The sequence below is a fragment of the Myotis daubentonii genome, chromosome 6, assembly GCF_963259705.1.
Source record: "Myotis daubentonii chromosome 6, mMyoDau2.1, whole genome shotgun sequence".
Lineage (NCBI taxonomy): Eukaryota > Metazoa > Chordata > Mammalia > Chiroptera > Vespertilionidae > Myotis > Myotis daubentonii.
Genome location: NC_081845.1, coordinates 63296719 through 63322531, shown reverse-complemented (window position 1 = coordinate 63322531; position 25813 = coordinate 63296719). Strand labels below are relative to the sequence as shown.

The 25813-nt window shown below is 37.9% G+C and overlaps 1 protein-coding gene across 3 annotated transcripts in view; it reads right to left on the bottom strand.

Moving 5' to 3' along the window:
- Nucleotides 1-25813, bottom strand: part of COL12A1 (collagen type XII alpha 1 chain) — a 111077-nt gene that overhangs the window by 51185 nt on the left and 34079 nt on the right. For 2 of the 3 annotated variants that reach the window (XM_059701166.1, XM_059701167.1), the window contains exons 14-31: nt 23547-23819; nt 18965-19231; nt 18315-18507; nt 17127-17248; nt 15225-15374; nt 15024-15143; nt 14758-14922; nt 14049-14195; nt 11708-11847; nt 11048-11177; nt 9370-9512; nt 8937-9066; nt 6940-7076; nt 5746-5875; nt 2796-2935; nt 2427-2559; nt 2305-2331; nt 1800-1942 (exon numbers count right to left, since the gene is read on the bottom strand). In XM_059701166.1, the coding sequence (XP_059557149.1) occupies nt 1800-1942; nt 2305-2331; nt 2427-2559; nt 2796-2935; nt 5746-5875; nt 6940-7076; nt 8937-9066; nt 9370-9512; nt 11048-11177; nt 11708-11847; nt 14049-14195; nt 14758-14922; nt 15024-15143; nt 15225-15374; nt 17127-17248; nt 18315-18507; nt 18965-19231; nt 23547-23819 (2690 nt within the window). The remainder of the gene's footprint in view (nt 1-1799; nt 1943-2304; nt 2332-2426; nt 2560-2795; nt 2936-5745; nt 5876-6939; nt 7077-8936; nt 9067-9369; nt 9513-11047; nt 11178-11707; nt 11848-14048; nt 14196-14757; nt 14923-15023; nt 15144-15224; nt 15375-17126; nt 17249-18314; nt 18508-18964; nt 19232-23546; nt 23820-25813) is intronic. The other variant, XM_059701168.1, reaches the window with a different exon arrangement.

The following is a 25813-nucleotide window of genomic DNA, read 5'->3' as shown; positions in this document are numbered from 1 at the left end:
GTGGCAGGCCCCTTTGCCAGGACACACTCAGGCAGCAGGTCCCAGTCATCTCCACGCAATATGATGCTTTTTTGACTTGCTTCAATCACAGAGTTTGTGTTTTAATCGTTGCTTAAGGCCATCTAGCTATCTTGTTGAAAGAAAATTTGTATGATTTGTTAGCAGTTTACTGAATTCAGATGTCTGTGCCACACTAATGAAAATCACACGAAGATGGCAGGCTGCCCGCCATGAGTGCACGTGTGGGTGGCTGGATGTGCTAGCACTGTCCAGATGTTTCCTATGCTGCACTCGTCCTTCCAAGTGCCTTCCAAGTTCACAGAGGAAACCTCAGTGAATCACTGTCGTCGTCCTAACAGAAGCAAATTGAACTACAGTGGCTAATTTTAATAAATTTAATATTTGAAGTGATGAGGAGAAAGTGTTGATGTCATAGCAAGCCTTGGATACTTAGCAAATCTGGATGCATCCACTTAATAGAACTAGCCTATGACTAAGCAGAAGGGAGCCTGCCTACTTCTTCCATCCAATTCTGCAAGATAATTCTAGCATCAGTGATTTGTTACTTTCCTTAGTTCATGGACTAGCATTGAAATGAGAAGATCCCTAACAGTAACAAACCTTAAGGGATCATCAGCTAAGAGAAATGGTAAGGTCAAGTTCATCCTGCTATGCAGTTTTACCTAAATCTGGCCTGGCACAGACAAAGTAAGCTATGTTTCTGATATTAAAATATCAATCCATCAAATGTGTCTTACTTTTTATAAAAGCTATATGAATACAGTTGGTATTTAGTTTACTCAAATAGACATATTTTAATCCAAATGTATCAAACCACCTAAGTCAAGTTCTATGGAAACCTCAAAAGAAAAACTCAAAAGTCACCAAGGGGAGGGAAGGATTTCTGGTTGTTCAGCTAAACCCACTTACTACTATAGACTACCAGAGACCTTTCACCCCTGCCAGCATCTACCTCTGCAGACCCCTCTAAACTGGTAAGAGGTATGGCCCACTTGCTGGAGCTCAGCAAGTCAGATGATTAAGGGTTAATGACTCATCTGTCTCTCTCTAAAGCTACCTGAGGAAACATTATAGCCCCCCCCCCCAAAGTCAACAAAATACTGGACCTCACTAAAAGCGTCACCCCATCTCTATAACAATCACGGTGCTTTGTGAGCTAGGATAACGTGTAGTTCTAGTCACACGGCTCATACAAACAAAGCTGTAGAAAGTTCAAAGAGAGACGACTGAAATCAGCAAGGGGAATGGACAAGGACTCTGTTAAATAAGGGAAGACTCGGAAGAGAGGCTGAGTTTCTAGTCCTACCATTTTTCTTAGGAAAGTCCATTTATATAAATATAAAGATGACAAATAGTATGAATTAGATCTGGAAACACCAGATCTAAGAGTTATATTATGGCATGCAGAAACAAAAATGGAAGTTTAGGGAACTTTTAGCACTGGGTTAAGACAGAGTGATATGGATTAAAAAGTCAAATAGAATCAAAAATCTAGATATCTTCATGAATAACACAACCTGAGTAGTTCTTAAGGGAAATGTGGATGCATTGAGGCACATGTCTGATGCTGTGAGGCTACTGTGAAAAGCAATTCTCGTCTCCCATGAGAATGCCCGCTGCGTCTCCATCATGGAGCGAATATTTCCATCTAATACAGCAAATCTTACATCTCTCAAAATAATAAGTGTGACTAACTAAATATTGTGGGTGAAAGGAGTTTGAAGAGGAAAGAGTAGATAGAATTTGTCCAACTAAGAGTTTTTTATAAAACAAATTACCGTTTGTTCACTGCCTTCACCTATGGGAGGGCGGTAAGTGATTCTGTATTTCTGCACGCGGCCACTAGCAGGATCCCACTTCACGGTCAAGCTGTTAGAGGTCGCATTGTACACCTGAAGGTTTCGTGGACCACTTTTTGGAGCTGAAAAAAGTTGTTGAGAAACATAGTAAGCACACAGAGCAATGCATCCCCCCAAAATATGCATTGCTCCCTAGGAAATCAATAGAGCTGTAAAATCACTGGGTGTAAAGCTAATTGGTCATTGGATCCTAACTCCTTAGCAAAGTTTTTCTAGAAAGTCCTGTTTAAAATAGGTCCCGATCAATGCCTTGCAATTTAAAAGCAAAAAGCCTGTTTGCAATAGATTTAATGGTGCTTTTCCTTCCTTCTTTCCTTCCTTCCTTCCTCCCTCCATTCCTTCCTTCCTTCCTTCCTCCCTCCTTTCCTTCCTTCTTTCCTTCATCATTTGGTCATTCATACAATTCAGCAAACTAAATTCTTACCTTGAGTTGGTGCGGGTTTCACACGCACTAAAAAAAAAGAAATTTTGAAAAATATTAGTAATATAGCTATAGCTCTTTCTAAAATTTTATTTTAAAATAATGTCTGAAAGCTGAACACCTACTTGTGCGCTCACTACCAGTCAACCCATCACTTTCTGACTCATCGGGATAGATGGCAGTCACAGAAACTTCATAGAGAGTGTTTGGGTTCAGGTTTTCAAAAACCAAAGTATTCTCATCTCCATTTAAGATGGTCTGAGGGAAAGAGGAAGAAAAAACAAACCCACACAAATTAAGTCACCATATATATCATACACTCAGTGGCAGTTTGTTGACATTATTTAGCCAGATGTGCCTGCTATGATTTCATGCCATGAGTTCAAATATCACTAGTAGGAAAGGATGCTTTTCCAGCAACATAGGTAATACCTATTTAAAACAAGATTTCCTATCATTAAATGGGGCACTTTTAAAAAAAGAGTTAGCACTACCTCCATCTTATCTGAGCTTCCAAAAGGTGCCCAGGTTACTCTGTAGAGAGAGACATCTGAAGCCGCATGATCCCAAGTTCCTCTGAAGCTCTCTGTGGTTACGTCCGTAATCTGTAGGTTTGTTGGGGCTGGCACCTTGTCTGTCATGAGAAAAGGCAGGACTAATTTTTTAATATGATCTACAAAATTTAATTTAATGTAATGAACCTGCCTTGTTTTATTTTAATGGACATGGAAAAACTGACTGAAAACATTGTTTAGAAGCAAGTATCTCCCCAATTCAGTTCATTTGAAAGAAAAATACAAAGAGAACTCTGAAAACTGGAAGCACTGTATAACGGGTGATTCATCATTTATTTTTACAGGTGATTGTTTATATTCTATTAAAATGGGGATTTTTTAAAAAAGGTAATATTTAGTCATACTCTCCTAATCAGTGGTTCCTAGTCATTTTGCATCTCAAACTTTTTGAGACTCTAATGAAAAGCATGGGCTCTCTCACACTGCAGGACACTTGCGCAGAAAGTCCGGCCTATCATATGAGAGAGTGCATGAACCTTCATGGTCCATGAAATGTTATGATCGAAGTAATCTGTGCATAAGCTTTTCCTATAGTCACTAACCTCAAACACAAGGTGAAGCAGACGGTAACTGCCCCTATCCAAAGAGAGGAAACCCCTGCAGTGCTGATGACTGCTGCCATCCCAGGAAAACAGCCCTCCATGCATCAGGCACATTGGTGAGTGTGCAGCACAAGCAGTTTGGAATGTCTGCCACCAGCCCTGAACTTTCACTGTCAGTTATTTCTCTATCTCCTGGTAACCAAAGCCAACTGCACAAAACCCAGAGCCACAAAAACTCTGTTTCTAATAATTACAATGAAAAGGCCCATTGAAATAAAGAGAGTGGTGCCACTTTCACAAGCACATTTGCCATCAAAACTTCTGTTAAGGATGCACTTTGGGTGTATCCCAGTTATTAGAAACTATTAAGAATTAAAAACATATATTGACAGTATTCGTTTAATATACTAAATTCCCTGCTTTCACTAACCTTTTTTCCTGATTTCCTTCTCTCTTTATTACACATGCTATGTTTATGCAAAGCTGTCAGTCTACGCATATGCATCAATTTTTGTCCCTAGCCACTACCCTTACCAGATAAGAACTAATTTCAAGAAAAAGACCGAAATTACTAAGAGATGTCACGTGATACGAAAATAGCAGAGGACGCCCTAACTGGTTTGGCTCAGTGGATAGAGCGTCGGCCTGCAGACTGAAAGGTCCCAGGTTCGATTCCGGTCGGGGGCATGTATCTTGGATGCGGGCACATCCCCTGTGGGGGGTGTGCGGGAGGCAGCTGATCGATGTTTCTCTCTCATCGATGTTTCTAACTCTCTATCTCTCTCCCTTCCTCTCTGTAAAAATCAATAAAATATGTTTTTTAAAAAATAATAAAATTAAATTTTTAAAAAAATAGCAGAGGTGGATACTGCAGGCTGTGACATTTGCACAAGGTGCTCTGATCATGCACAGACAGCTGGGCACTGAAGGAGAAACTTCTGAGACTCTTTTTGGTGATGGAGTTGCTGTACAGGAAGTAAAAGTTGCCGAACATAGCACTGATCCCACCACTAGGTTACTGGACAAGGCAAGTCATTTAAATTCTCTAGACCTCTGCTGCCCATTCTGAGAGCCACAAGTAGCTACTGAGTAGCTTGAAATGAGGCTGATCCAAATTGAGAAGTGCTGTATGTATAAAATTAATACATGATAAAAATGTGAAATAGCTCATTCATAATCATTATACTGATACATATTGAAATAATTTAACATTATTAAAAGTAATTTTATTTATTTATTTTGACCTTTTTAATGTGGCTACTAGAAAATCTGGAATTACATATGTGCCTCCCATTATATTTCATAGGAACACTGCTGGCTCTAGACTTCAATTTCCTTTTTTTTTTCTTAAATACATTTTTATTGAATTTAGAGAGGAAGGGAGAGGGAGAGAGAGAAACATCAATGATAGGAAAGAATCATTGAGCGGCTGCCCCCTGCACGCCCCACACTGGGGATTGACCCCACAACCTGGGCACATGCCCTGACCAGGAATCAAACTGTGACCTCCTGGTTCATAGGTTGACGTTCAATCACTGAGCCATGCTGCCTGGGCTAGACCTCGATTTCTTAACTGCTATTTAATTAGGAAATTATGGGCTGAGCACGTGCCAGTCACTAAAGACACAAAGTTGAACAAAATAAATATGTCTCTACCTTCATTAGGAGGGAGCAAGGGGAAAGTGGAATCAATAAAACAGACCGACAGGCAATGATAATTCGATTAAATGCTATGGAAGTACCACGAGAAGGAGAGAAACTAGGGTCCCTCGAAGAAGCAACAGAATGGAGCAGGGAAGGGGGGATGAGGCAGGGTGTTCCGTATCTCCTGACCTTCCCACCGTGGAAGTCTCCCCTTCCTCTGAAATCCAAATGCACACCATCTGAGTGCCATATACCTCTCCTTCCTTACATGATCCTATGTCTTATTAATTAATTTTATCTCCACAACAAAATCATGAATTATTGAGGGCAAATATGCTTATATTTTGTTACCCCTCATGGCCCTTTATATACAGTAAGATGTCAAAAAATATTTGATAACTAGTGAAACTGTCCCAGACAAAATGTCCAACTTATATCAAGAGTGTACTATCTCCCCTATCCCATCCCCAACCCCACACACACCAGTTAAGTATCTAGAAGATGAATTAGCAACAGTGGCTGATAGAATAACTAGGATAGAAATTATTTAAAAAATGGACATAAAGGTAGAAGAGGAGAAGAAAACAAATGAAAAACAATCCATGAATGCAAACATTATGAAATACTGGCTAAAAAGAGCATTAGGGAATGAAATGACCCAATAAAGCGTGATCACCACTCACGGGTTTTTTCTTGAGCAGCCACTGGGGGAGACTCCCCCTCATCATACACGGCAGAAACGCTGACTGTGTACAAGGTTTGTGAGGTGAGGTCTTTGAGAGGGATGTTGGTCTGTGATCTGTCCACCTCTACCTATAATAGAGCAGTGGAGCTATTTTTACAAAGGGTTGAGTTTGGACATCTCTCTGTTATTGACTGAAACTCTCAGTACAAGAGCATACGAATTGTGGTACCAAAAAAAAGCAATGTTTTCAATTTGCATGAGTCCAGAAACTGGAGACAGTTCCTGTGTTTCTGAAGTGGGAAAAAGAAGTATGTACTAGAGCCATATCTGACACGGTAAATGATGACTGCCTAAGGATTCAAACAACTGAATCATTTTTCAAGGGTTTCACTTCGCATCACTGCCTGATTTCTTTTGGAAACGTTGTCCTGTGCATTATCTCATTTGCTATGCACAAGAACGCTGTGAGACCCAGTGGTCATTGTACCTCTTTTGAAATTGAAACCCGTATGAAATGCATGTGTGCACATGGATAAATTAGCTTTTGTGGAACCCAAATGACAGCACAATCAGTAACTGGGTTCCCAGAGAAGCTATTTCTATATGCCAAAGATTTCAACATTAATGCCCCACCCTAAGTACACACATGTTTTAAACCCATTCACTGGAGAAGCCCCTCAATTTGCTCCCTCTTTGAGTCAGGTTGTCATGGAAACAGCCCTCCACCCCATATTTACTCAAAAACATTCACTGTCAAAAGGATACTCCTCTAACAACATATTCATCCTTTCTGTCCTTTTCAATTGTCCTATCTTCCTATTATTGGACAAACTCCCCAATATCCCCTTGCTAGCTTTTATTTTTAGAAACATTATTGACATTTTTTAGTAATTCATAGAATGCAGAGAACCATATGAGGCAATTGGATGAAAATAAAATACCACCTAAATTATATAACTCTCTAAGGTGTGATGTTTTTGAGATTATGATGATGATATATATATATTATGATAAATGCAAGACAGTCCAATATCTATATTCAAAAAGTGATTTATTAATATAACAATTTTTCAACACTATATTAATAAAATGACAATATTCAAAACATGCTATCAACTATATTGTTTAGGATCTTTTGTTAAACCTGCTAGGAAAACAAATGATTCCAATCCCATTCTAATCGCCATCCTACCTGTTTGACATCCTCCTCTGGTGTTCTGTAGCGCACAATGTATTTTCGGACTTTTCCAGGTGCAGGTTCCCAGGAGACATTTATGGTGCTGTGGGTCACGTCTCTGAGTTTCAGATCTCGAGGTTTAGGTAAAGGCACTGGAGGTGCATGAGAAATTAGGTCCAGATGTGATTCTCAAACAGGAAACTCTAAAGAATCTACATAAGCTTTCAAGAAGTTATTTGGGAAAACTTAAAGGTGTGCAGCTAAATAACTAAAAAAAATGGTTAGGACGATAAAAGTACTATGATTCTACCAGGTAGAGCTGAATTATTCTTAAGAAGGATTTTTTAAAAAATAGAATAAATTGAAATGTTTATGACAACTCTTACTTCTCATGTATATGTTAATGTCTTCTACTCTATTTAAATAAGATCTTATTTGCATAATGTGTCATAACTCACCACAAGTTTATGGCTCATGTTTCTTTAGCAGGTATTTAAATTGATTAAGATAAAAAATGAAATCAAAAGGGTCAAGCTCCCATAAGAATGTAATAGAAAAACAACTTGTTATGAGAGTGAAAAATGAAGATGGGTCAAAAGCAAGCATCCAATAAGCTTCTAAGAAAATCCACAGAAATCTAAATGGTTAGGAGAAAATACAAATGATAAATTTTTACCAAGTCAAACAAAGCTTCACCTTAAAAAGAATGGGAGGAGGATCACTAATAACAAGGTTTTCTATTGTTATGAGAGAGATATCCCACTCTTTCTAGCTGCCAATTTCTTTTGTCTCTTATTGAAACTCTATACATCTCTCTTCCTAAATCTCTCTCTCCACTTCCATTTCAGCACCCCCATCCTTTCAATCTTTTTTATTTCTCTGTGCTCCCCTCCCCCACACAGAATTAAAGTTCAGCCCTAGATGCCAATCCACGGCCACATTTATCTTTCAGCCCACTATGGGTCTTCGTTCCCAGCTTTCTCAGAACACATGTCTTCATCCCTGGATGGCTCCCAACTCCTTCCATCTGCCACTAAACACATTTCAATGAAAACACCAGCTCCAAACAGGATCTAACATATAAAAGGTGATTTTTTTTTTTGTCCATGAATTTATATGGCCCACCAAGCAGGGGCTCTTTCTCTTTTCTGCCCCATCATGCTTTTGTCTCAGGCTCTTTTCCCCCTTTGAAGATTCCTTCCAACCTACTTTATTTCCCCAGAAATGTCATCTGAGGCTCAACAAATTTAAGCCAAGTCATTTATCCCAGCATGCCCACCTCAACAGGCATGAAACAAAACTCCCAGCTAGGTCAAGCAAAGGTCCTAAGTGCAATCATTGTCACTTTTCAAAAAAAAAAAAAAAGGTAATAAAACAAACAGGAAACACAAAAAGGGATAATCAAGACAAGTGCAAACCAGGAAGGAATCGATGTGCTCTATCTTGCTTTGTAATTATTATTGATGCATCCCCTAGCACAGTGACTGAAGTATAACAGATGAGCGATATATTTTTTGATTGAGGTGATTGATTAATTCATATAATTGAAACTTATTCATATGTGCCATAGTTTCTACTTCAATAAAAATTTGGAACATCTTGATCTTAAACCGAATATCTTCCTCCAAATCACACTCACCCAAACTTCCATTCTCACCAACTGTATTTCATGGATCTACAACATCAATTGTAAGATGTACCATTGTTTTATGTTTTATGCCATGATAAACATCTGGCTAAGAATAATTTTAAGACAACACTGATTATTAGATACATCTCAATATTGGGCATGTCAAATGTGAAATAAAAAAAAGTAAATCCTAGAATAAACTTAAGATGCTGCCATAAGTCTAGAATTGATCTTCATTCTCAAACTTGATTGCCATGAGTAATAATCCTATAACTTATGCACAAATAATCAAATGGTGGTTAGCATCATTGGGTAAAAGAAAAAGCCTAATGAACATGATTGTTACAGCAAAAGGAAAGATGAAAAATTAGCAATGTCTTACAGGTGACTTCCCGAGCAGTGACTGGTTCACTAGTGAGGTCATGCAGGGCGGCCTGGACCGTGACCATGTACTCGGTGTTGGGAAAGAGGTCAGTGAGCTGCACATCATTCACTGCTGGCCCAACGCGCTTCTGCATAGGGACATGCCCAGGGGAAATCAGACATTCAAATCAAACATTTCCACTTAATGGGAACAACCAATTAAAGCCCATCGATTACAACACAACTTTTATTTTTAATTTTTCTGAACTGCATTTTCTTTTTCAGGCCAATGTTTTCTAAAAATGTATCACAGCCCACAAATCTATTTTCTACTTTTCTGTTTTGTGTGCAAAGGTATAAATGAGTTAGTTCATAAGTAACTGCAGTTAATAAGGACTCTAAAGCTGGGAAGTCTCAGGAAGGCCCAATGAAAAAGAAACAGTATCTCCCACCTCTTTGGGTTTTGTCGGTTCTGTGGCGTTGAGGGGTTCGTATGTCAAGGTGTAGCCAGTAGCCCCTCCCACTGGCTGCCACTGCACATGCATGGTGGTAGGGCCAACATCATGAATATTCAGACTGATTACAGGGACAGGCACTGTTGGAATGTAAAACAGACATCAGTCTAATTCCTGTCATTTTACTCATTTTTTAATTGTTTCCTACTTAGTTATTGGCATTTGTATATGGTAAATAAAGAATGGGTTGCTATGAGAAATCAATGAGAGTTAATATCATCCTTTCCTCTCCATCCAAAAACCCTAATCACATTGTTCATTGTGACCTCATACTCAGGATTGTGTGTTGCAACTATTTTGTCGGAGGAAGAAAGTTTAAATTTCAAATAGCATTCTATTGAGTCCACATGGAAGCCAAAATAGATACCAACTTCCTAAGATTTCAATCTCTTTTTCTGGAACATCTACAATTTGACTATTTTCTTTCTTCAATCACAGAAGTTCTTACATAAGTGACCAACATAGTATTTTATTTCACCTTTCTTAAAAAAAAACTTTAGCCCTAACTGGTTTGGCTCAGTGGATAGAGCACCAGCCTGCGGACTGAAGGGTCCCAGGTTCGATTCCGGTCAAGGGCATGTACCTTGGTTGCAGGCACATCCCCAGTGGGGAGTGTGCAGGAGGCAGCTGAATCGATGTTTCTCTCTCATCGATGTTTCTAACTCTCTATCCCTCTCCCTTCCTCTCTGTAAAAAATCAATAAAATATATTTTTTAAAAAAAGAAACTTTAACTGAGAGTGCCATACATTAATAACTGGAACTTTGGGGAGTTATGGGTTGTTGAAGTCAAGCCCATGAGGCAGAGTAAAAGGCTTACAGTTTCCTCTTCACTTAATACCCATATAGCTTAAAAAAAGATTGAGTTTAAAGTTTTAAAGAATTATCAAATTAATCCTGCCTACTATGAAATACATTATTTCCTATTCGTATGGTCTAATATGGAGGGAAATAAAAGAAAGAAAGACGTAAGGAATGGAACAATAATAGGTAGAGTCAGTTTCTGCCTTGGACAGTGATACCCACTCCCTTCTCTTACAAGTGGCCTCCCTTTCCTCTGGAGCCCAGACAAGAAAATGGAAGAAAGAAAGGATATTTTCATATGGCTTCATACACCCTACCAGAAATAAGAGTGAGAAACGTCTCTCCTCAAAGTTCTACTCAAAGGTAAACCCATTAGAACTTCTCTAGTGAAGAAAGGCCAGAGGGCAAAGGACAGAAAAACAATGGGAAGAGCTCATTGCCAGCAGGCAGATCTGGCCAACAGAAGGAAAACAGATCATCTCTGTACAGTTCCCTTCCTAATCTTAGTCCCACTCCCCACATGGGAGCTTTCCTTAAGAAGTGAGTAACTCTATGAAAGGGTGCGTTGCACTCTAAGTTATCACGGCTGTGACTACCCATTCCATGTGGGCCCCATGACGGCAGGAGCATCCAATAAGAGCAGAAAACCACCGAGTATTTATTGAACACCTACAGCAAGAATGCACTCAATAAATACTTGTTGAATGGATATTGAATAAAGGAATGATTCAGAAGACAGAAAATTCCACACGGGCTGTCATTTCTTTATCTTAAAAAACAAAAGAACAAATGTTTATTTTTAATCTGACTTACAGGTTTTTTCTGTGCCCTTCAGAGGCTCACTATATTCGTCTTCTACTACCGAATACACGTTCACAACATACTCAGTTTCAGGCTTCAGATCTTTCAGTACTGTGCTACTTTCCAGTCGGCTCACATAAAACTAGAGAGGAAATTTTAAACAATAACAACATATTATAATCACTTCCTTCTTTTCTACTGTAAAGTAGTTAATTGCAATGAGCTTAGAAATTATATTTCAGTAAGACCATTGTCTTTTGTTCTTGCAAATTACCAGATTACAATCTTGGACAATTCATATAATTTATTCTCCCACCTGTTGTTTCCTTATTTGTAAAATGAGTGGGTGAAACTAGATCATCTTTAATGTTCCCTTCCAACTCTATGATTCTAGTATAAATTCATGAACCAATCAAGCATCCTCTAATTAAATTTTAATTAAAAATCATATTGATATCCTTCAATTCTTAGAGACCTTAAGAATTTAAGCAAAGCTCTTTCCCTTTAATTAAACTTAAATGGAAGTATTTGCTAGCAAAAAATAGAAAGCACCATTGTTGACTCAGTTCTGCATTGCTCTACATCCTTCTTGCTCATTTTTCTCAGAGCCCTAATGAAGAGGACCCATTCTGAACATCAGGAAGAAGTGGACTATAGGTGTTGACTACTCACTTCTTGACGTTTCCCTCCAGAAACTGGGTAGTATTCCACCTTATATCTATCCACACTGTCAGAAGGAGGTGTCCAGCTCACTTTAAAAGAACGATGAGTTCGCTCTGAAATAACTAGGTTAGAAGGCGCTTCCAAGTCACCTACAAGTGGAAATAAAGTACATATATTTTTTTCATTATTATTACATCAAAGTGATAATATTTGAAATTAGATTGAAACATTATTAGTTTCCAAATTAAGCTTGTACACTCATCCTTTCACATACTAAGTGGCTACAGTAAATCATTATAGAGGCCCATCACCCATAAGACATCTCTGAATGGTTGACCAGAGGGTTCTTGCACTCATTTTCTCTCATTGAAACTTGACCCCATTCTTCCTTAGGGCATCACCAGTTTCCCAGTCACCTACTCTCAAAACCTCTGACTCATCCTTTGGATACTTTCTCTTCTCTCTAGCCTTGTAGTCAATTTATAATCTAGTAAACTTAATAATTTATAATCAATACAAATCTGAATTTATAATCAATAAAAAAGGATATGGGGCCTGACAATTGCATTGTCATTATCACTATTGGCACCACCCAAGTTCACTGCCCTCATTATCATTTTGATTATTTATATTCATGTCTTATTCTTTAACTATAGGTTGCGCTCTGTGAGAACAGAATTGATTTCTTATTCATGTTTAGTTCCCCTACAAGACCTAGTTCAGTGATAAGAATAATTAACCACTTCCATACTCGAAAGAGAGAGAAATAATAAGCAATTTTTGTTTAATTTGGTAAAAATCATACTGTCTGTGATTGTGCTCTCTGTGAGTAGATATAGGTGAAATCACTAACACAGAACAAGATCTGAAATTAACATCAATGAATATAGAAATATTGAGCTCCATAGGACCACTAGAAAGATATACAAATAAAAATTTAAAGAGAATTAATTCAGTGACTCCATGAGCATGGCAAATCATTCTCATATAAATTCTTTCTATTTTCTTTGTAAGCCAAAGCTGGAGAAAGCATTTCCATTCTTAGTATCTTAACCTTTATTGTACTTGGGTCATAATCAAGCCTACAAAATTATCAAGCAATTTTACTGTCTGGGAAACTAGAATGAATGCAACTATTACATAGTTGACAAAAAAATAAAATAAAGGAAAATAGATAAAAGATGTTTTCATCCCTATTCAAAGTTCTCTCCAACTAAATAAAACTACAACTCTCTCAGCTAATCCAGAGCCAGAAGCCTACAAATTCTGGCTTCCTGGCTGGTCCATTTCTCCAGGGAAAAGGTCAGTCTGTTGTACAAAATCCAAAAAGAAAATCTGCAAAAGTTTGGAGCAAGAAACTCAAGAAGGAACAGTCAAATAAGTGTATCCCTAGTGCCCAAGGCATGTGAAAAATTTTGCCACATTGTTTGTAAAATTCATTCCAACTTTTCCAAAACCAGAACAAATTAATAAAAGTCCATCTTTACCATAATCTGCATTGCATTACAAGTACTTAAAAGAAACTTTTATCATATAATGTCATTAATTTTCCAAAAACCTTCCATTTTGATGCTCACTGTGTTTTGTCCTGTGATCTATAAAGAATAATCATTTTACTCTATCCTTTGTCAGTACAAATTCAGTTCCATAATTTTATTTCTAAATCTTAATTCCTTATCTTTTCTTTAAGACCTCTATAAACATCTCTAACCATTTGACCCTGAGTAATTTAACTTCTCTAAGTCTCAGTTTCTTCACAGGTAAAGAAAGATTCTATCATTTCTAAAAGTATAAACTCTAAAATTGCAATGTCTCTGTATATTTAAGGGTTACAAGTGACAAAGTATCATATCTGATCATCTATAGTTGAGGCAAAGCAAATCATATATAAGATCCCTCTTTCATTCTTAATGGAAAAAAAATGTTACCAAATTTTAGAAAACAGAAGTCTGGGAATAACCATTTAATAGAAACTTAGTAATTATAGAGCAAAGATGCTTTAGAAAAGAAAGCATCTCTCTTCCCCAATCACTTTTGTGTGTGTGCGCAGGCACATATAACTAAAAGTATCCTCAAATAAGCTAGAAGTCATTTCTAGTTTGATGACATCTGACTCAAATCAGGGACTAAACCAGTGATTCTCAGGGGTAATGTTCTTCTCAGCAGACATTTAGCGATATTTTTAGTTGTCACAAATCAGGGGATGCTACTGGCTTCCAGTGAACATGGCACAGGAATGCTACTAAACATCTCACAATGCACAAAAAAGTCCCCTCCCCCCATCCAAAATAGGAATTATCTGGCCCAAAATATTACAGTGCTGAGGATGGAAACCCTGGGCTACCCTTACCTGGGCCCTTGACACTGTTGCACAAGTTGTTGGTGAGGTCGTCCACGATCCTGGAGAGCGACTCAAAATCTGCCACATTGTATACGTGGATCTCATCGGGATCCGATCCGATCATCCTCAACTCAAGCTCGTCCGCATTTTTGATACCTCAAAATGAAACGGATAGATACTAATTAAAAGAAAAAATTCACGGAGTGAAATAAAAATTTTACAGGCTACCCTTACACAGTCAAGGTTAACTAGAACATATGTATCATTTTCCTCAACAATGAAAGGATTACCTACCTATAGTTATAAAATAGAAACAAATAAAAAATAATATAAACTGAAGGCCACTATGAATTAACTACTTCTCAATGCTTCCAGCATTAATTTTTCACCAAAAAGTGTCTCTTCAAATATTTTTTCTGAAAAGTAAAGTAATGGATATCAAAAATAAACATGGTGCCATGGAAAACCAAACAGGACTTTTCTGAAATCCTATTAAGAGTACATTTGTCCTCTTGAGCCATTACTTTCTTCCAAGAAGACATGGAATGTTGTCTCATCACAAGGAGAAACGAATCAACTCACTGGCACGTCATTTTGGTAAATTACGTGATAGGGAAAATGTGTTTGTTTTTTTCACACTTCAGAAAATATTTTTAACTGCAAAAATATCCTCAGCTTTTGTAACGCCGAGAGCATTGCTAGCCTTCCCAGTGCTTACCAACAGCAAACAGCTCTACGCCTTCATCCCTGAGTTTCTTGGCAGGTGCCTCAACATCATCTTGGGACTTTCCATCGGTGATAAGAATACCAATTTTTCTAGCTCTAGGCCTCATTCCAGCTTGGGTTCTGAAGCTCTGTTGGCGAATGAAATTCAAAGCCATGCCTAGTGGGATTTTTAAAAGAAAATCAATCACCTCATTATTTAGCCACAGCGTTGACCAAAAACAAGCGCTAAAACTCAACAGTGGAACCAGCCTCACCCACCTGTGAGCGTATTGCCTCCTTTGTACGGTAAGTTTGCCACCGCTTGCAACAAACTCTTCTTGTCTTTGTGAGTGTTTAACTGCCACTCTGTTCTGGGGTCCCCACTGTACTGAGCGAGGCCTAAAATAACACCATTGGCATTAGCATATATAAAAGAGCATAATGAAAATGTCTAAATGGCTTCAATGTCATCAGACCTACCAATCTGTACTCTTTTGGGGCCAATCTCAAAGACCTCCACAATGCGAGAAATGAAACTCCTCACAGTTCTAAAATTTGCCCGGCCGATGCTCCACGATCCGTCCACCAGCAACATAAGGTCTGCTTCAGCTCTGGTGAGACACTCCATCCCTGACACGGCAACGGTGAGACAGGACAGAGTAAGGAGCACATTCTCAGCGGGCTACTTCCCAGCCACGCCTCTGCCACCCCCCCCCCCCCCCCCCCGAGATGCTCAGTGCTGCCTAACTGTTTCAGTTTTGTAGCTCTGGAATTTGAGACTCTGAAAATACGTCCATGTGATTTATTAACCTCAAAAACAGTCATGAGAGTCATCAATTCCTCCTATGCTTATTTCAGTGGCAAATTTTCCTTCATCTGTGACTATATTTCCTGGCCACAGTTGTAGACCCTGGAGACAAATTACACTATCATTATAAATTTGAATGAGCTCCCAAACTCAAGAGCTGAAATAAATGCGAATGCACAGTCACCTAACTCTAAGGTGTTAATAATTTTAATACAAATGTAATGTGATCTGAAGATCAGATTTGCATTTTTCTATAATATTCAGTGTCCATTAGCAGACAAGTATGAGATGAACTGATAAAATGTGTTAGCTAGAAAAGGTTTTAATGAGCAAAAAAAATCTATTAAACTAATTAAGCTCCCACATAACTACTGCATATATTATGAAGGAATAGGAACATTACTCAAAATTAGAACTTTTTAAAGTAAAGATCATTATTTTAACCTGGTAGCTATTACATTATATAGTTATTAACTGCTCAATTCTCTGCTATGTATGACAACCAGGTAGATACAGATAGTAAAGTCTGCACATTTAAAAAATCAAGAGAGAAGAGAGACAATTTAGAAAAAGTAGGCAAACAAATATACAAATTGAGAGCTGTAGAGATAATAGGCACAAACATTGATACAAAGCTAGGGTGCTTTGGAAAGAGAGAATAATCCCAACATCCTCAGTGCACAAGCTACAAAATAAAAATACAAGTCAGTTAATATCATCATAGGAGAAACAATAGAACATTCCAGCAAAACAGCAAGACCTGACGTTTTATGTTGTCCACATCCATATTTTCAAATGCTCTCTTTTCCAGGAGCTTACATTACCCGCTATGAACTTTCCCACCTCTTGTGATGCTAGCCTCTGATCTTTCCATTACAAAAAGAAGTCATGGGGGGAAATCGCACAATGCTCATCATACTGCAAAGTAGCCATCATGTATTATACACGAAGTCAGGATTGTGGATTCCCAAATGCCATTCCAGGCACCTAAGCCTTTGCAAGCCTGCTCCTGGACGGCCCAGATCTACTCTTTACTTAGCAAATGATGGAAAATATTTAGAAGTCAATTCTACCCACCACTTGCACCTCTAAGAATGTTCGAAACTAGCTCATGTACCCGAAAGCTGTAATCGTGGTAAGCACAAAAATGTCTTAAAGGGTTTATGTTACCATTTTGCTTCCCAAGTGGTGGTTCCCACCTATTTATGTAACCCAACTTTGCTGGCTCAGCCCAAATGAATCATTTCTGCCATTACTTTAACAAAATCAAATTGCCTTTCAGTCGTTATAAAGAGAGAAAATGTACATTATCTAACTATCATAAAACTCATCTTTAAATAAAATAGTCCTAGGTAATGAATGCAATGCTGACAAGAAAAGCCTTAACACTATCATGTAAAAAAGTATGCTTAACTGGGTTTTTTAGGAAATTTTTAAGTATGAAAATCATTTAGATAAATTTTAGTGTAACATTTTTATAGCCACTTTTCATTGTATGATTAACCTAATGATGACTATTTGAAATAGTTTGACGATATTGAGGTTTCTTAGGGAAATGTCACTCAATTTCTTACCAGAGGATAAATATGGAATTACAGTTGTGTCAGAAAGGGTTGTCATTTCTTGTCCCACAAGTGGTGAACTTTCTCCTCCATCGAACATTCCAAAAACATTTACCTTGTAGGTGGTACCTGCCCTGAAATGTGAAAACATATAGTCTGTATGTACAATTGTCCCAAGTGGTAGCATTTTTTGCTTTGTTAGAGATATCAATCTTCATTTACAAACTTTCACTACTCAAAGTAAGTTATCATGCATAGCTTTTCAAGAGAAGAAAAATAATTCCCATCACACTCTGATTTAAGCTTACCGTGTGAGGTATCAAGGGAAGCTAGCTTAGAGACTAGTAGGGCTGCACAGCACCAGCTTCCGTCCTGCCTTTCTACCAGGTGTAGAATCTCCACATGCCACTGAGCCTGTCAAGGAAGGATCTACAGCCTACTGCTTCTAAGCAATGAGCTTTAAGAAAATAACTTAAATGTTGTACCTTGCAAGGTAACAGAAAGCACCCACGCAATGCCTGGCACATAGTGGGCTCAGTAAATTTCATCCTCCCTACTCTTTATCAAGTAAATAGCAAGCTTTTATACAGACTTCAATGTCTTGAAGGGCTGAAACAAACTTTAAAAAAGGCACTGCACAGTGGTTCATTCTTCCTGCTTTAATGAATGTAGGGTGCTGTTCAAACTCAAACTTCCTTGTTTTCCACTGCACAGCCTGGAGCGAGACTTTTCATCAGCTCACCCTTCCCCGATCTTGCCAGCTGGCACCACGGGCAAGTCCTGCCTTCTCTCTCCATGGCCCACCCCAGCAGAGGATTCACCCTCAGAAGCTCCGCGTGAGTCACCTGGGCCTTTCCAGAAGGCGCAGGAACCCCCACCTTGCCACAGGGCTTCCTAGGGAAGGGCTGCTTTCAGTAAAATTGTGTAATAGGAATGCTAATTTTTTTTAAAGCAGGGGTTATTGAAAAGATGCCATCCCTGATCACTTAATACAAAAATCATTAAAACAACCAAAAAAAAAAAAAAAAAAACCTGCTCAGGCCTAAATTCTGTTGCTAGCCTCTGAATCCAGCCTCATCTTCACCATCACCAAGAGTAAGAAAGCAACTTCAGTTGCTGGCAAACTCTGCTGTGCAAGGCCTGCTAATTTACATCCGTTATTCAGTCTTTTAACACCAACCAAATACAGTTCATTCCTACCTAAGTTCCTCCAAAACAACAGTGTTGTCATAAGGTCCAACCACTAACTCTCCCAGTGTCCTCTCCTCCCCTGTCGGGTGGAACGTGACTTTGTAACCCTTCACTTCCCCGGGGGCATGCTCCCAAGTCACTCGGAAGCTGGACATGGTTGAGTCAGATGTTTTGAGGTTTCTGGGTGACTTAAATCGAGAAGCTGTAAAGATAAGATTTTAAAATATTATTCATAAGACTAGGCTTTGGGGTTTTTAATTAGTCCCTACAATAATAAATCGAATTGGAAATGTCTAAGTGACATACATGAGAATCGTCACAAACATAACACTTCAAAGTGTATATTTATAGGAACATTAAGGCTGACATCACGATATATAATACTCAGTAAAATGCTGATTCACAGAATGCTCCTCAAGTGGAAGTAACTCTGACAAGTAAATAACTCTGACAATTCAGAATATTACATTAGCATTGGAGCATTAATATGTAAAATCACTTTACTGGGAATTCCATTGGTAAAAATAATAGGCCATCAGGCATCCTATTAAATGTTCTCATTTAATACATTACAGAATTAATTTAGACACAAATAAAGTAGATGCCTAAGGTCTTCCTTAAAATATGACACACTTTCCAAAAAAGTGATTGCTTTGTACCTGTTGTCCCCAATCCTTGCCTAAGCTTTCCTTCTCCTGTCTTGTAAATTGGGAGGACTGTGATGTTATACGTGGTCTGGGGTTTAAGCCGCTTTAGCACTGTCGAGGTGACTGTGGGTGACACTTTGGCAACCATCTGTCTTCCTCCCCCGCGGGGGCGGTATACAACCCGGTAGTTGACAACTTTCCCTGGTGCTGGTTTCCAGGTAACTCTCATTGTGTTTTCTGTTTCTTCATCCACTTTCAAGGTTCTCGAGTCTGGGGATACTGTGAGATAAAAATTTAAAAAAAATTAAAAAAGATTACAATGTGTACCACGTTGAAAGAAAATATATATCTCCACCTCCCATTTATGTGAAAAGAAACTATCTATGGTTTCTTCAATATGTACACTGTTCTCTTGCTGAGCATCATGGTCTCTCATAAATTCACAATACCCTGTGAGCCTAATCTCCGTGAGATAACAGTAAGATTTTTTTTTTCTTCAACTGGCTAATAAATAAAAAATGGAGGTTCATATGGCAGAAATTTCCTATTTGAATTCTAAAGATGCATTTCCAGAGATGGGCTCTTAAATTTTTTATTATATTTCCATCTGTAAAAACTTACTGTAGCAAACATGCTGTGGGGAATAGTAAAAATCATGAATGCGGAGTCAGAAGTCTCATTTGGGTCTTTTAAGAAAAAGGTACAGTCCACAAATGACTAGCCAGAATGACTACAGTTCACACTGTCCTTTGTGATTGCCATGAGCATGTCAGACTATGAACACAAAGGAAAAGGAAACAACACATAACAACATCTCAAGAGCTCTAAAGACAAGACTGAGTGTTCTAGGAAGCACACTGTATGTAAAAAGTGCCTGATTACTATATAATAATTTATCATTAAATTATCTTTATTAATATTTCACAATTATCAATAATTCTATCAATGCCCATAAATAGCCAACATATCCTTTTTCTTATACATAATCAGAGTTTATAAGCAGGATAATTTCATTCAATTCAATAATCTTTTAGCAATTTAAAAGCCATAAGCATTTTCTATAGGAAGAAACTAAAGCTTAAAGAAATAATGCAAAGAATTTTTCTTTTAAAAAAAAAAATGGGGCAAAATCAGCCGTAAAATAAAGGTTTCTCTTATCTATCTCTAACAGAGAATAAAATAAGTTTCTAAAAGATCAAACCACTTCCAAGTAACTTAGCTACATCCCAGAATAAAAATTAAAGATGTTTATAAGAATATAAAAGTATCTGGCATCCAACAAATTCACAATGTCTAGCATGAAATAAAACTTACAAGGCATGCAAAGAAGAAGAAATTATGACACATATGGGCTGAATAATTGTGTCTCCCCAAAATTTTATGTTAAAGGCATAATCTCCAATGTGGTGGTATTTGGCAATGGAACCTTTGGGGAGGTTGTCGTAAGTGTTTCCCTCCACGTCCTGCGTGGTTCAGGGTTCGGGTCTGGAAGAGGAGCCGCACAACAAATGAAAAAGAAAAGACACGCGATAATTTGGGAATATTGGGGGACCAGGAGGGCAGTCCAACTCAAGAGGAAGGACTTGCACTGTGCTCAGACCTCACCGAGCTTTTTATAGTGAGAGGTAAACTAACGGAATTGAAGTTAAATAACGTACAACATTCCTCATCCTAGTTGTAATAGAAAACTTGTATTTTAGGGAGAAATTTTAAAAAGCTTTGTTGGCTTCCTATAAATAAAAATCAATTTTTACTTCATTGATAGGTGTGCCACATCTATACTAATAAAAGGGTAATATGCTAATTAGACCGGACATCCATCTGGATGTCCTTCCGGAAAAAGCCACAGTGGCGGGGGCCGAGGCAGAGGCGGTTAGGGGTGATCAGGCCGGCAAGGGAAGGCAGTTAGGGGCATCAGGCAGGCAGGCAGGTGAGCGGTTAAGAGCCAGCAGTCCTGGGTTGTGAGAGGGATGTCCAACTGCCGGTTTAGGCCCGATCCCTGTGGGTCCTGGATTGGAGAGGGTGCAGGCCAGGCTGAGGGACCCCCCCCTGCCCCCGTGCACGAATTTTGTGCACCAGGCCTCTAGTGTTATATAATGCTGTAATACTCACATTGTTAGTTCTATTCCTGTATCAGTAACTCTCAGAAGCTTTCCAACACCTACTGCTTTCTGCTAAACCAGCATTGGAGGGCCAGTAGAAAGTTTCTCATCTGCTGGCTTTTTAGCCACAATGCACAGTTTTCATTCTATCAACAGCCTGCATACCATGTCTCTGAGTTGAAATCAATCCTGAAAATATTTCCAAAATGTCCCCTTGGAAGTTTATAAGGAACTCTATGAGCATGACCTAGTGACTCTACCCAGTTAGCCACATTTTAGGATTCACCCACCACCTAAATACCACATCTAACTCTGATTGCTCAAAGTACTTTCTAAACTTCTTTGCTTTCCACAAAGTGGGCAAAGTAAAACAACAAAATGGTAGTAGAACAAACAACAGTGCCTGGGTTCTCTCATATTTGCTTAGATGTTTAAGCAGTTTGCATATACTCTATAAAGCGTATGTCTCATTCCTGTTTAGTCTACTGCTGGTTGAAAAGAGGACTTTATCTTCCCGCACCTTTAAATCTAAAATTAGCTAAGAAAAACTTCAAATTTCTTAGATGCCCAGCTTCTTAGAAATGAAAGATTATTTAGGATATCTCTTACCATATTTGCCTTTGGCTCACACATGTTCCTTGTGGAGATTTTCAATCATGAACAAATAATTGAAAACTCAGTCTTTGGGGAGAAGAGGTATTTTTTAAAAATGTAAAAAACACGCTTTCTCCCTCTAAATACAAATACTTGAATAATTTCTCAGCCACATGAATTGTATTTTTACTCCCACAAATAAATTTAGCTTTATGTGTCATATTTGGCCTAAGTTTACAACATAGCTTCTCTTTACAACAAATGAATTTCTGTCAGAAATAGAGATGAATTTCTGCCAGATTCTTAAACAACACCAGCCAACATATTCAAAAACAAGATTTCATTCATTACTATATAAACCAATCATATTTTTCATATCTGAGAAATATGCCTTTCCAACTACTTAAATTTCCTAAAAGGAGCTTGATGGGTTGTTTTTTTTATATTGTTAATTTTGACACAAATTTAAGCTTAGACATAGCCAACTGAGTTTTCCAGTGACTAAAAAGAAAAGACGAATTCTCTCAGACCAAAAGATTTTAATTTAAGAATAACTTAAGATCAAGATATAGGACTTAACTGAAATTGCTCTTTGCCTAAAAAATCACCCAATCCCTCCACTTCTTTCTAATAAAAGGAAATGTAAGAATTCCCCATTCTTTCCTCTTTCCCTAAAATTTTCCTAAAACAAAAGAAATAAAGTTTTCCCCTATAAATTCTGAGACATGCCCATGATTAACAAATAACTTTTTAGGAAAGAGAATTAAAAAATATGGACACATATTTTACCAGCCAGCTGATAATAAATGATGGTATGTCATTCAGAATTATTCACAAGAAAGAATACTAATGGGATTAAGGCAAATGGGAGCCACCAGAAAACTGAGTGGACTTTTGATTTAACCTCACCAACCAGAGTTAAAGAATCTGAGATTAATCATAGTCTCAGTAGGCACTATTATTTACCAGTCATCTCTAAGTGGCTAAGCACTCTGCTTGGTGCTTTGAACATTGTTGTTTCATTGAACCCTCAGGACAATTCTTAAAAGACTGCATTCTACAGATTAGAAAATTGAGGTTCAAAGATTAAGTAACTTGCCCAAGGTCATATAGCTATAAACATGCCCAAATTCTCTTTGTTTCCATAGCTCCTGATCTTTTTACTAGTTGAGTTTCTTATCTGGTTGATCATTCCACATAGGTGTGTGTGTGTGGGGGGGGGGGGATATAAATTTTATTTTTTTAATATATTTTTATTGATTTCAGAGAGGAAGGAAGAGGGAGGGAGAGATAGAAACATCAATGATGAGAGAGAATCATTGATAGGCTGCCTCCTGCATGCCCCCAACTGGGGATCAAGCCTTCAACCTGGGTCTGTGCCCTTGACTGGAATCGAACCTGGGACCCTTCAGTCTGCAAGCTGACGCTCTATCCACAGAGCCAAACAGGCTAGGGTTGGGGGTTATAAATTTTAGATACTAAATGAACCTGAATTTAAACCATATTGGGTTTTTTGTGTGTGCGTGTGTTTTAATCCTCACCCGAGGATATTTTTCCATTGATTTTTAGAGGTGGAAGAGAGAGGGAAAGATAGAGAGAAACATCGATGTGAGAGAAACACATCGATTGGCTTCTTCCTGCATGTGCCCTGACCAGGGCCCTGGCCGGGGAGGAGCCGGCAACCAAGGTACATGCATGCTCTTGACTGGAATCGAACTCGGGACCCTTTGGTTCACAGGCTGACACGCTATCCACTGAGCCAAACCAGCTAGGGCCAAACCACATTCTTTCAAGGTTCTAATTTTTCAGTCCTCAATGATATAAAGAAAAGAAAGAAGCAAGCAGTTCAACTTCCTATCGCTTGAGAGGGTAACTAACACATTTGTGATGTTACCTACATTCAGTTGTGGCTTCTCCATTCAAAGGTTCTCCTTCTCCACTGCTGTAAACGGCAAATACTGAAAGTTTGTATTTGGTCTCCGGCTGCAGGTTTTCTATCACCGTATGAATTGCATCTTCAGGAAGATTTTTCTCTCCAGCCTCAACATCATCATAAAGCGATTTCCACGAGACCCTGTAACCTCGAACCATTCCCGGAGCAGAGGTCCAATAAGCCCCAATTGATGTGTCCGTGATATCTTTAGTAATTAAATCCCGAGCTGAACCACGTTCTAGAATAGAAATTAAAAGGGAATCATTATTTAATGTCTACGAGATATGTCAATATTACTTCATCCTGGTAGACATCCTGACTTGCTGGAATCAAACTCAATTCGTCTAAAGTTGCTCATTTCTCCTTTCTGAGCTGACTGCCCTGTTCTGTGAGTGGAACAGACTGATGGATAGAATATTAGAATTGTATCTGATTCCTGCCTAGCACCCCGGCCCCGATCTGTCCAGTCAGATGGTAAGGTCCTTTAGAACAAGGGTGACATCCAAATATGAAGGGGTATATGCCTAACAGAAAGTTTTCCAAAGGAAAGAATGCATCTGAATCCCAAAGTTTTACCACATATCAGTCCATCTTATGACATAGCACATGGCTCACAAAGATCTTTATTTCTTTACCATCATCTTTTCCTCTCTAATTTAAATAAGCTCAGTTTCAATGTATGATTTGCAATCATTTCAACAATGTCATATCACTCACAAATCTTAATTCCGACAATCATTTTTTTGGTGGAAACTCTATTCGTTCGTGCAGAAGTGCAAACTTTCAATTCAGCTTACCCCTAAAGAAACTAAAAACCACCAATTCTTCTGGAAAACCTAAGCATGATTAATCATCAAAATAAAACACACCACTTGTTCTAGCTGATCGAAAATGTCTGTTATGAAATTTTGGTTCTTTCATTTTAAAAAATACAACCCAAATGGAAAAATATGGAAACCTCAACTTAATAGGAGGCACAGATGTCTTCCAATAAAACCCTCACTTTCCATAATTTAAATGTAAGTTAAACATACAGGTCACTTTATATTGGCTACCTTTACTAGGGTTTATGCCACAGTATTACATAAATATAAAACTATCTGCTCCTACAGCACACATTTTACCAGTAATTGTATATTCAAGCAAATGACATATAATACTGTTACAAGAATTTTGAAGACTATTATTTCACTTGAATCAAAGGATAAAAATGAATATAACAAAAATATTCATGCTTACACAATTAAATTTCAGCACCAAAAGTATAGATAACAAAAAGTGAGAAAGAAATCTGGGTGAACAAACACCTATCATATATGGTAGACTTTAGAGGGGAAAAATAAATAAAACAGAAGCTGGGCATCCTACCAGACCCCAAGTGCAAATGGAAAATTCTAACTCCATTATAAATAACTTTAACTGCTGACGAGACATTTCAACTCTAGAGGGAAATTAGTTACATATTTCACTGTAACCAAGAATACTATTTTCAAGAACATGTTGACTTTTTTCCCTCAATACTTGAGATTAATTTCATCTAACTGTCTTCTTTACCTGTATTTGCTACATAAATGGCCATACATCTTTATATTTTTCTCTACTAACAGAAATGTAAGCAAACTTTTTCTTTGATTTGGTTTGGTTGGTGTAGGTGTTGTTTTTTGGTTTTTGGTTTTTAATCATTGATATCCCCCCATGGTTTTCCATGTGCGGCGCATGTTTGTTTGATATATAGCCATTTATCATATGCATCTGTCCTCCTAAATTTCCTAAGTTGCAGTTAGGAACAGCTGTTATAAAATAATTGTACTCAAATCTGACTTTGAATTTAAATGAGCTAAAAACTTCATTAATGACATTCCAAAAAAATATATAAGACAAATAAAGTTAGCTAGAATGTGGGAATTATCTTCCAAATTAATTTGGAGTAATTTACAAACAATAATTTTAGCTTCTAGTCTTCCCAAGGCCATTTTTCTCCCTACTTTCTTCAGCATTGAATTTGTGACATTGTTTCTTTCCATGACAACAGACATCAATTTCACAAACACAAGCTAATGATGTCACTGTGAGAAAATAAGAAGAGAATTGTGTCTGAAGCAAAAATACATTCACAAAGACATTTGTAGGCTACAAACAAAAGGTACTTAGATCACTAGACATGTATTCCCATGGATTTTAATCAACTATTTTAACACTCTCATGACCTGTAAAATGGCAATAAAAACATTT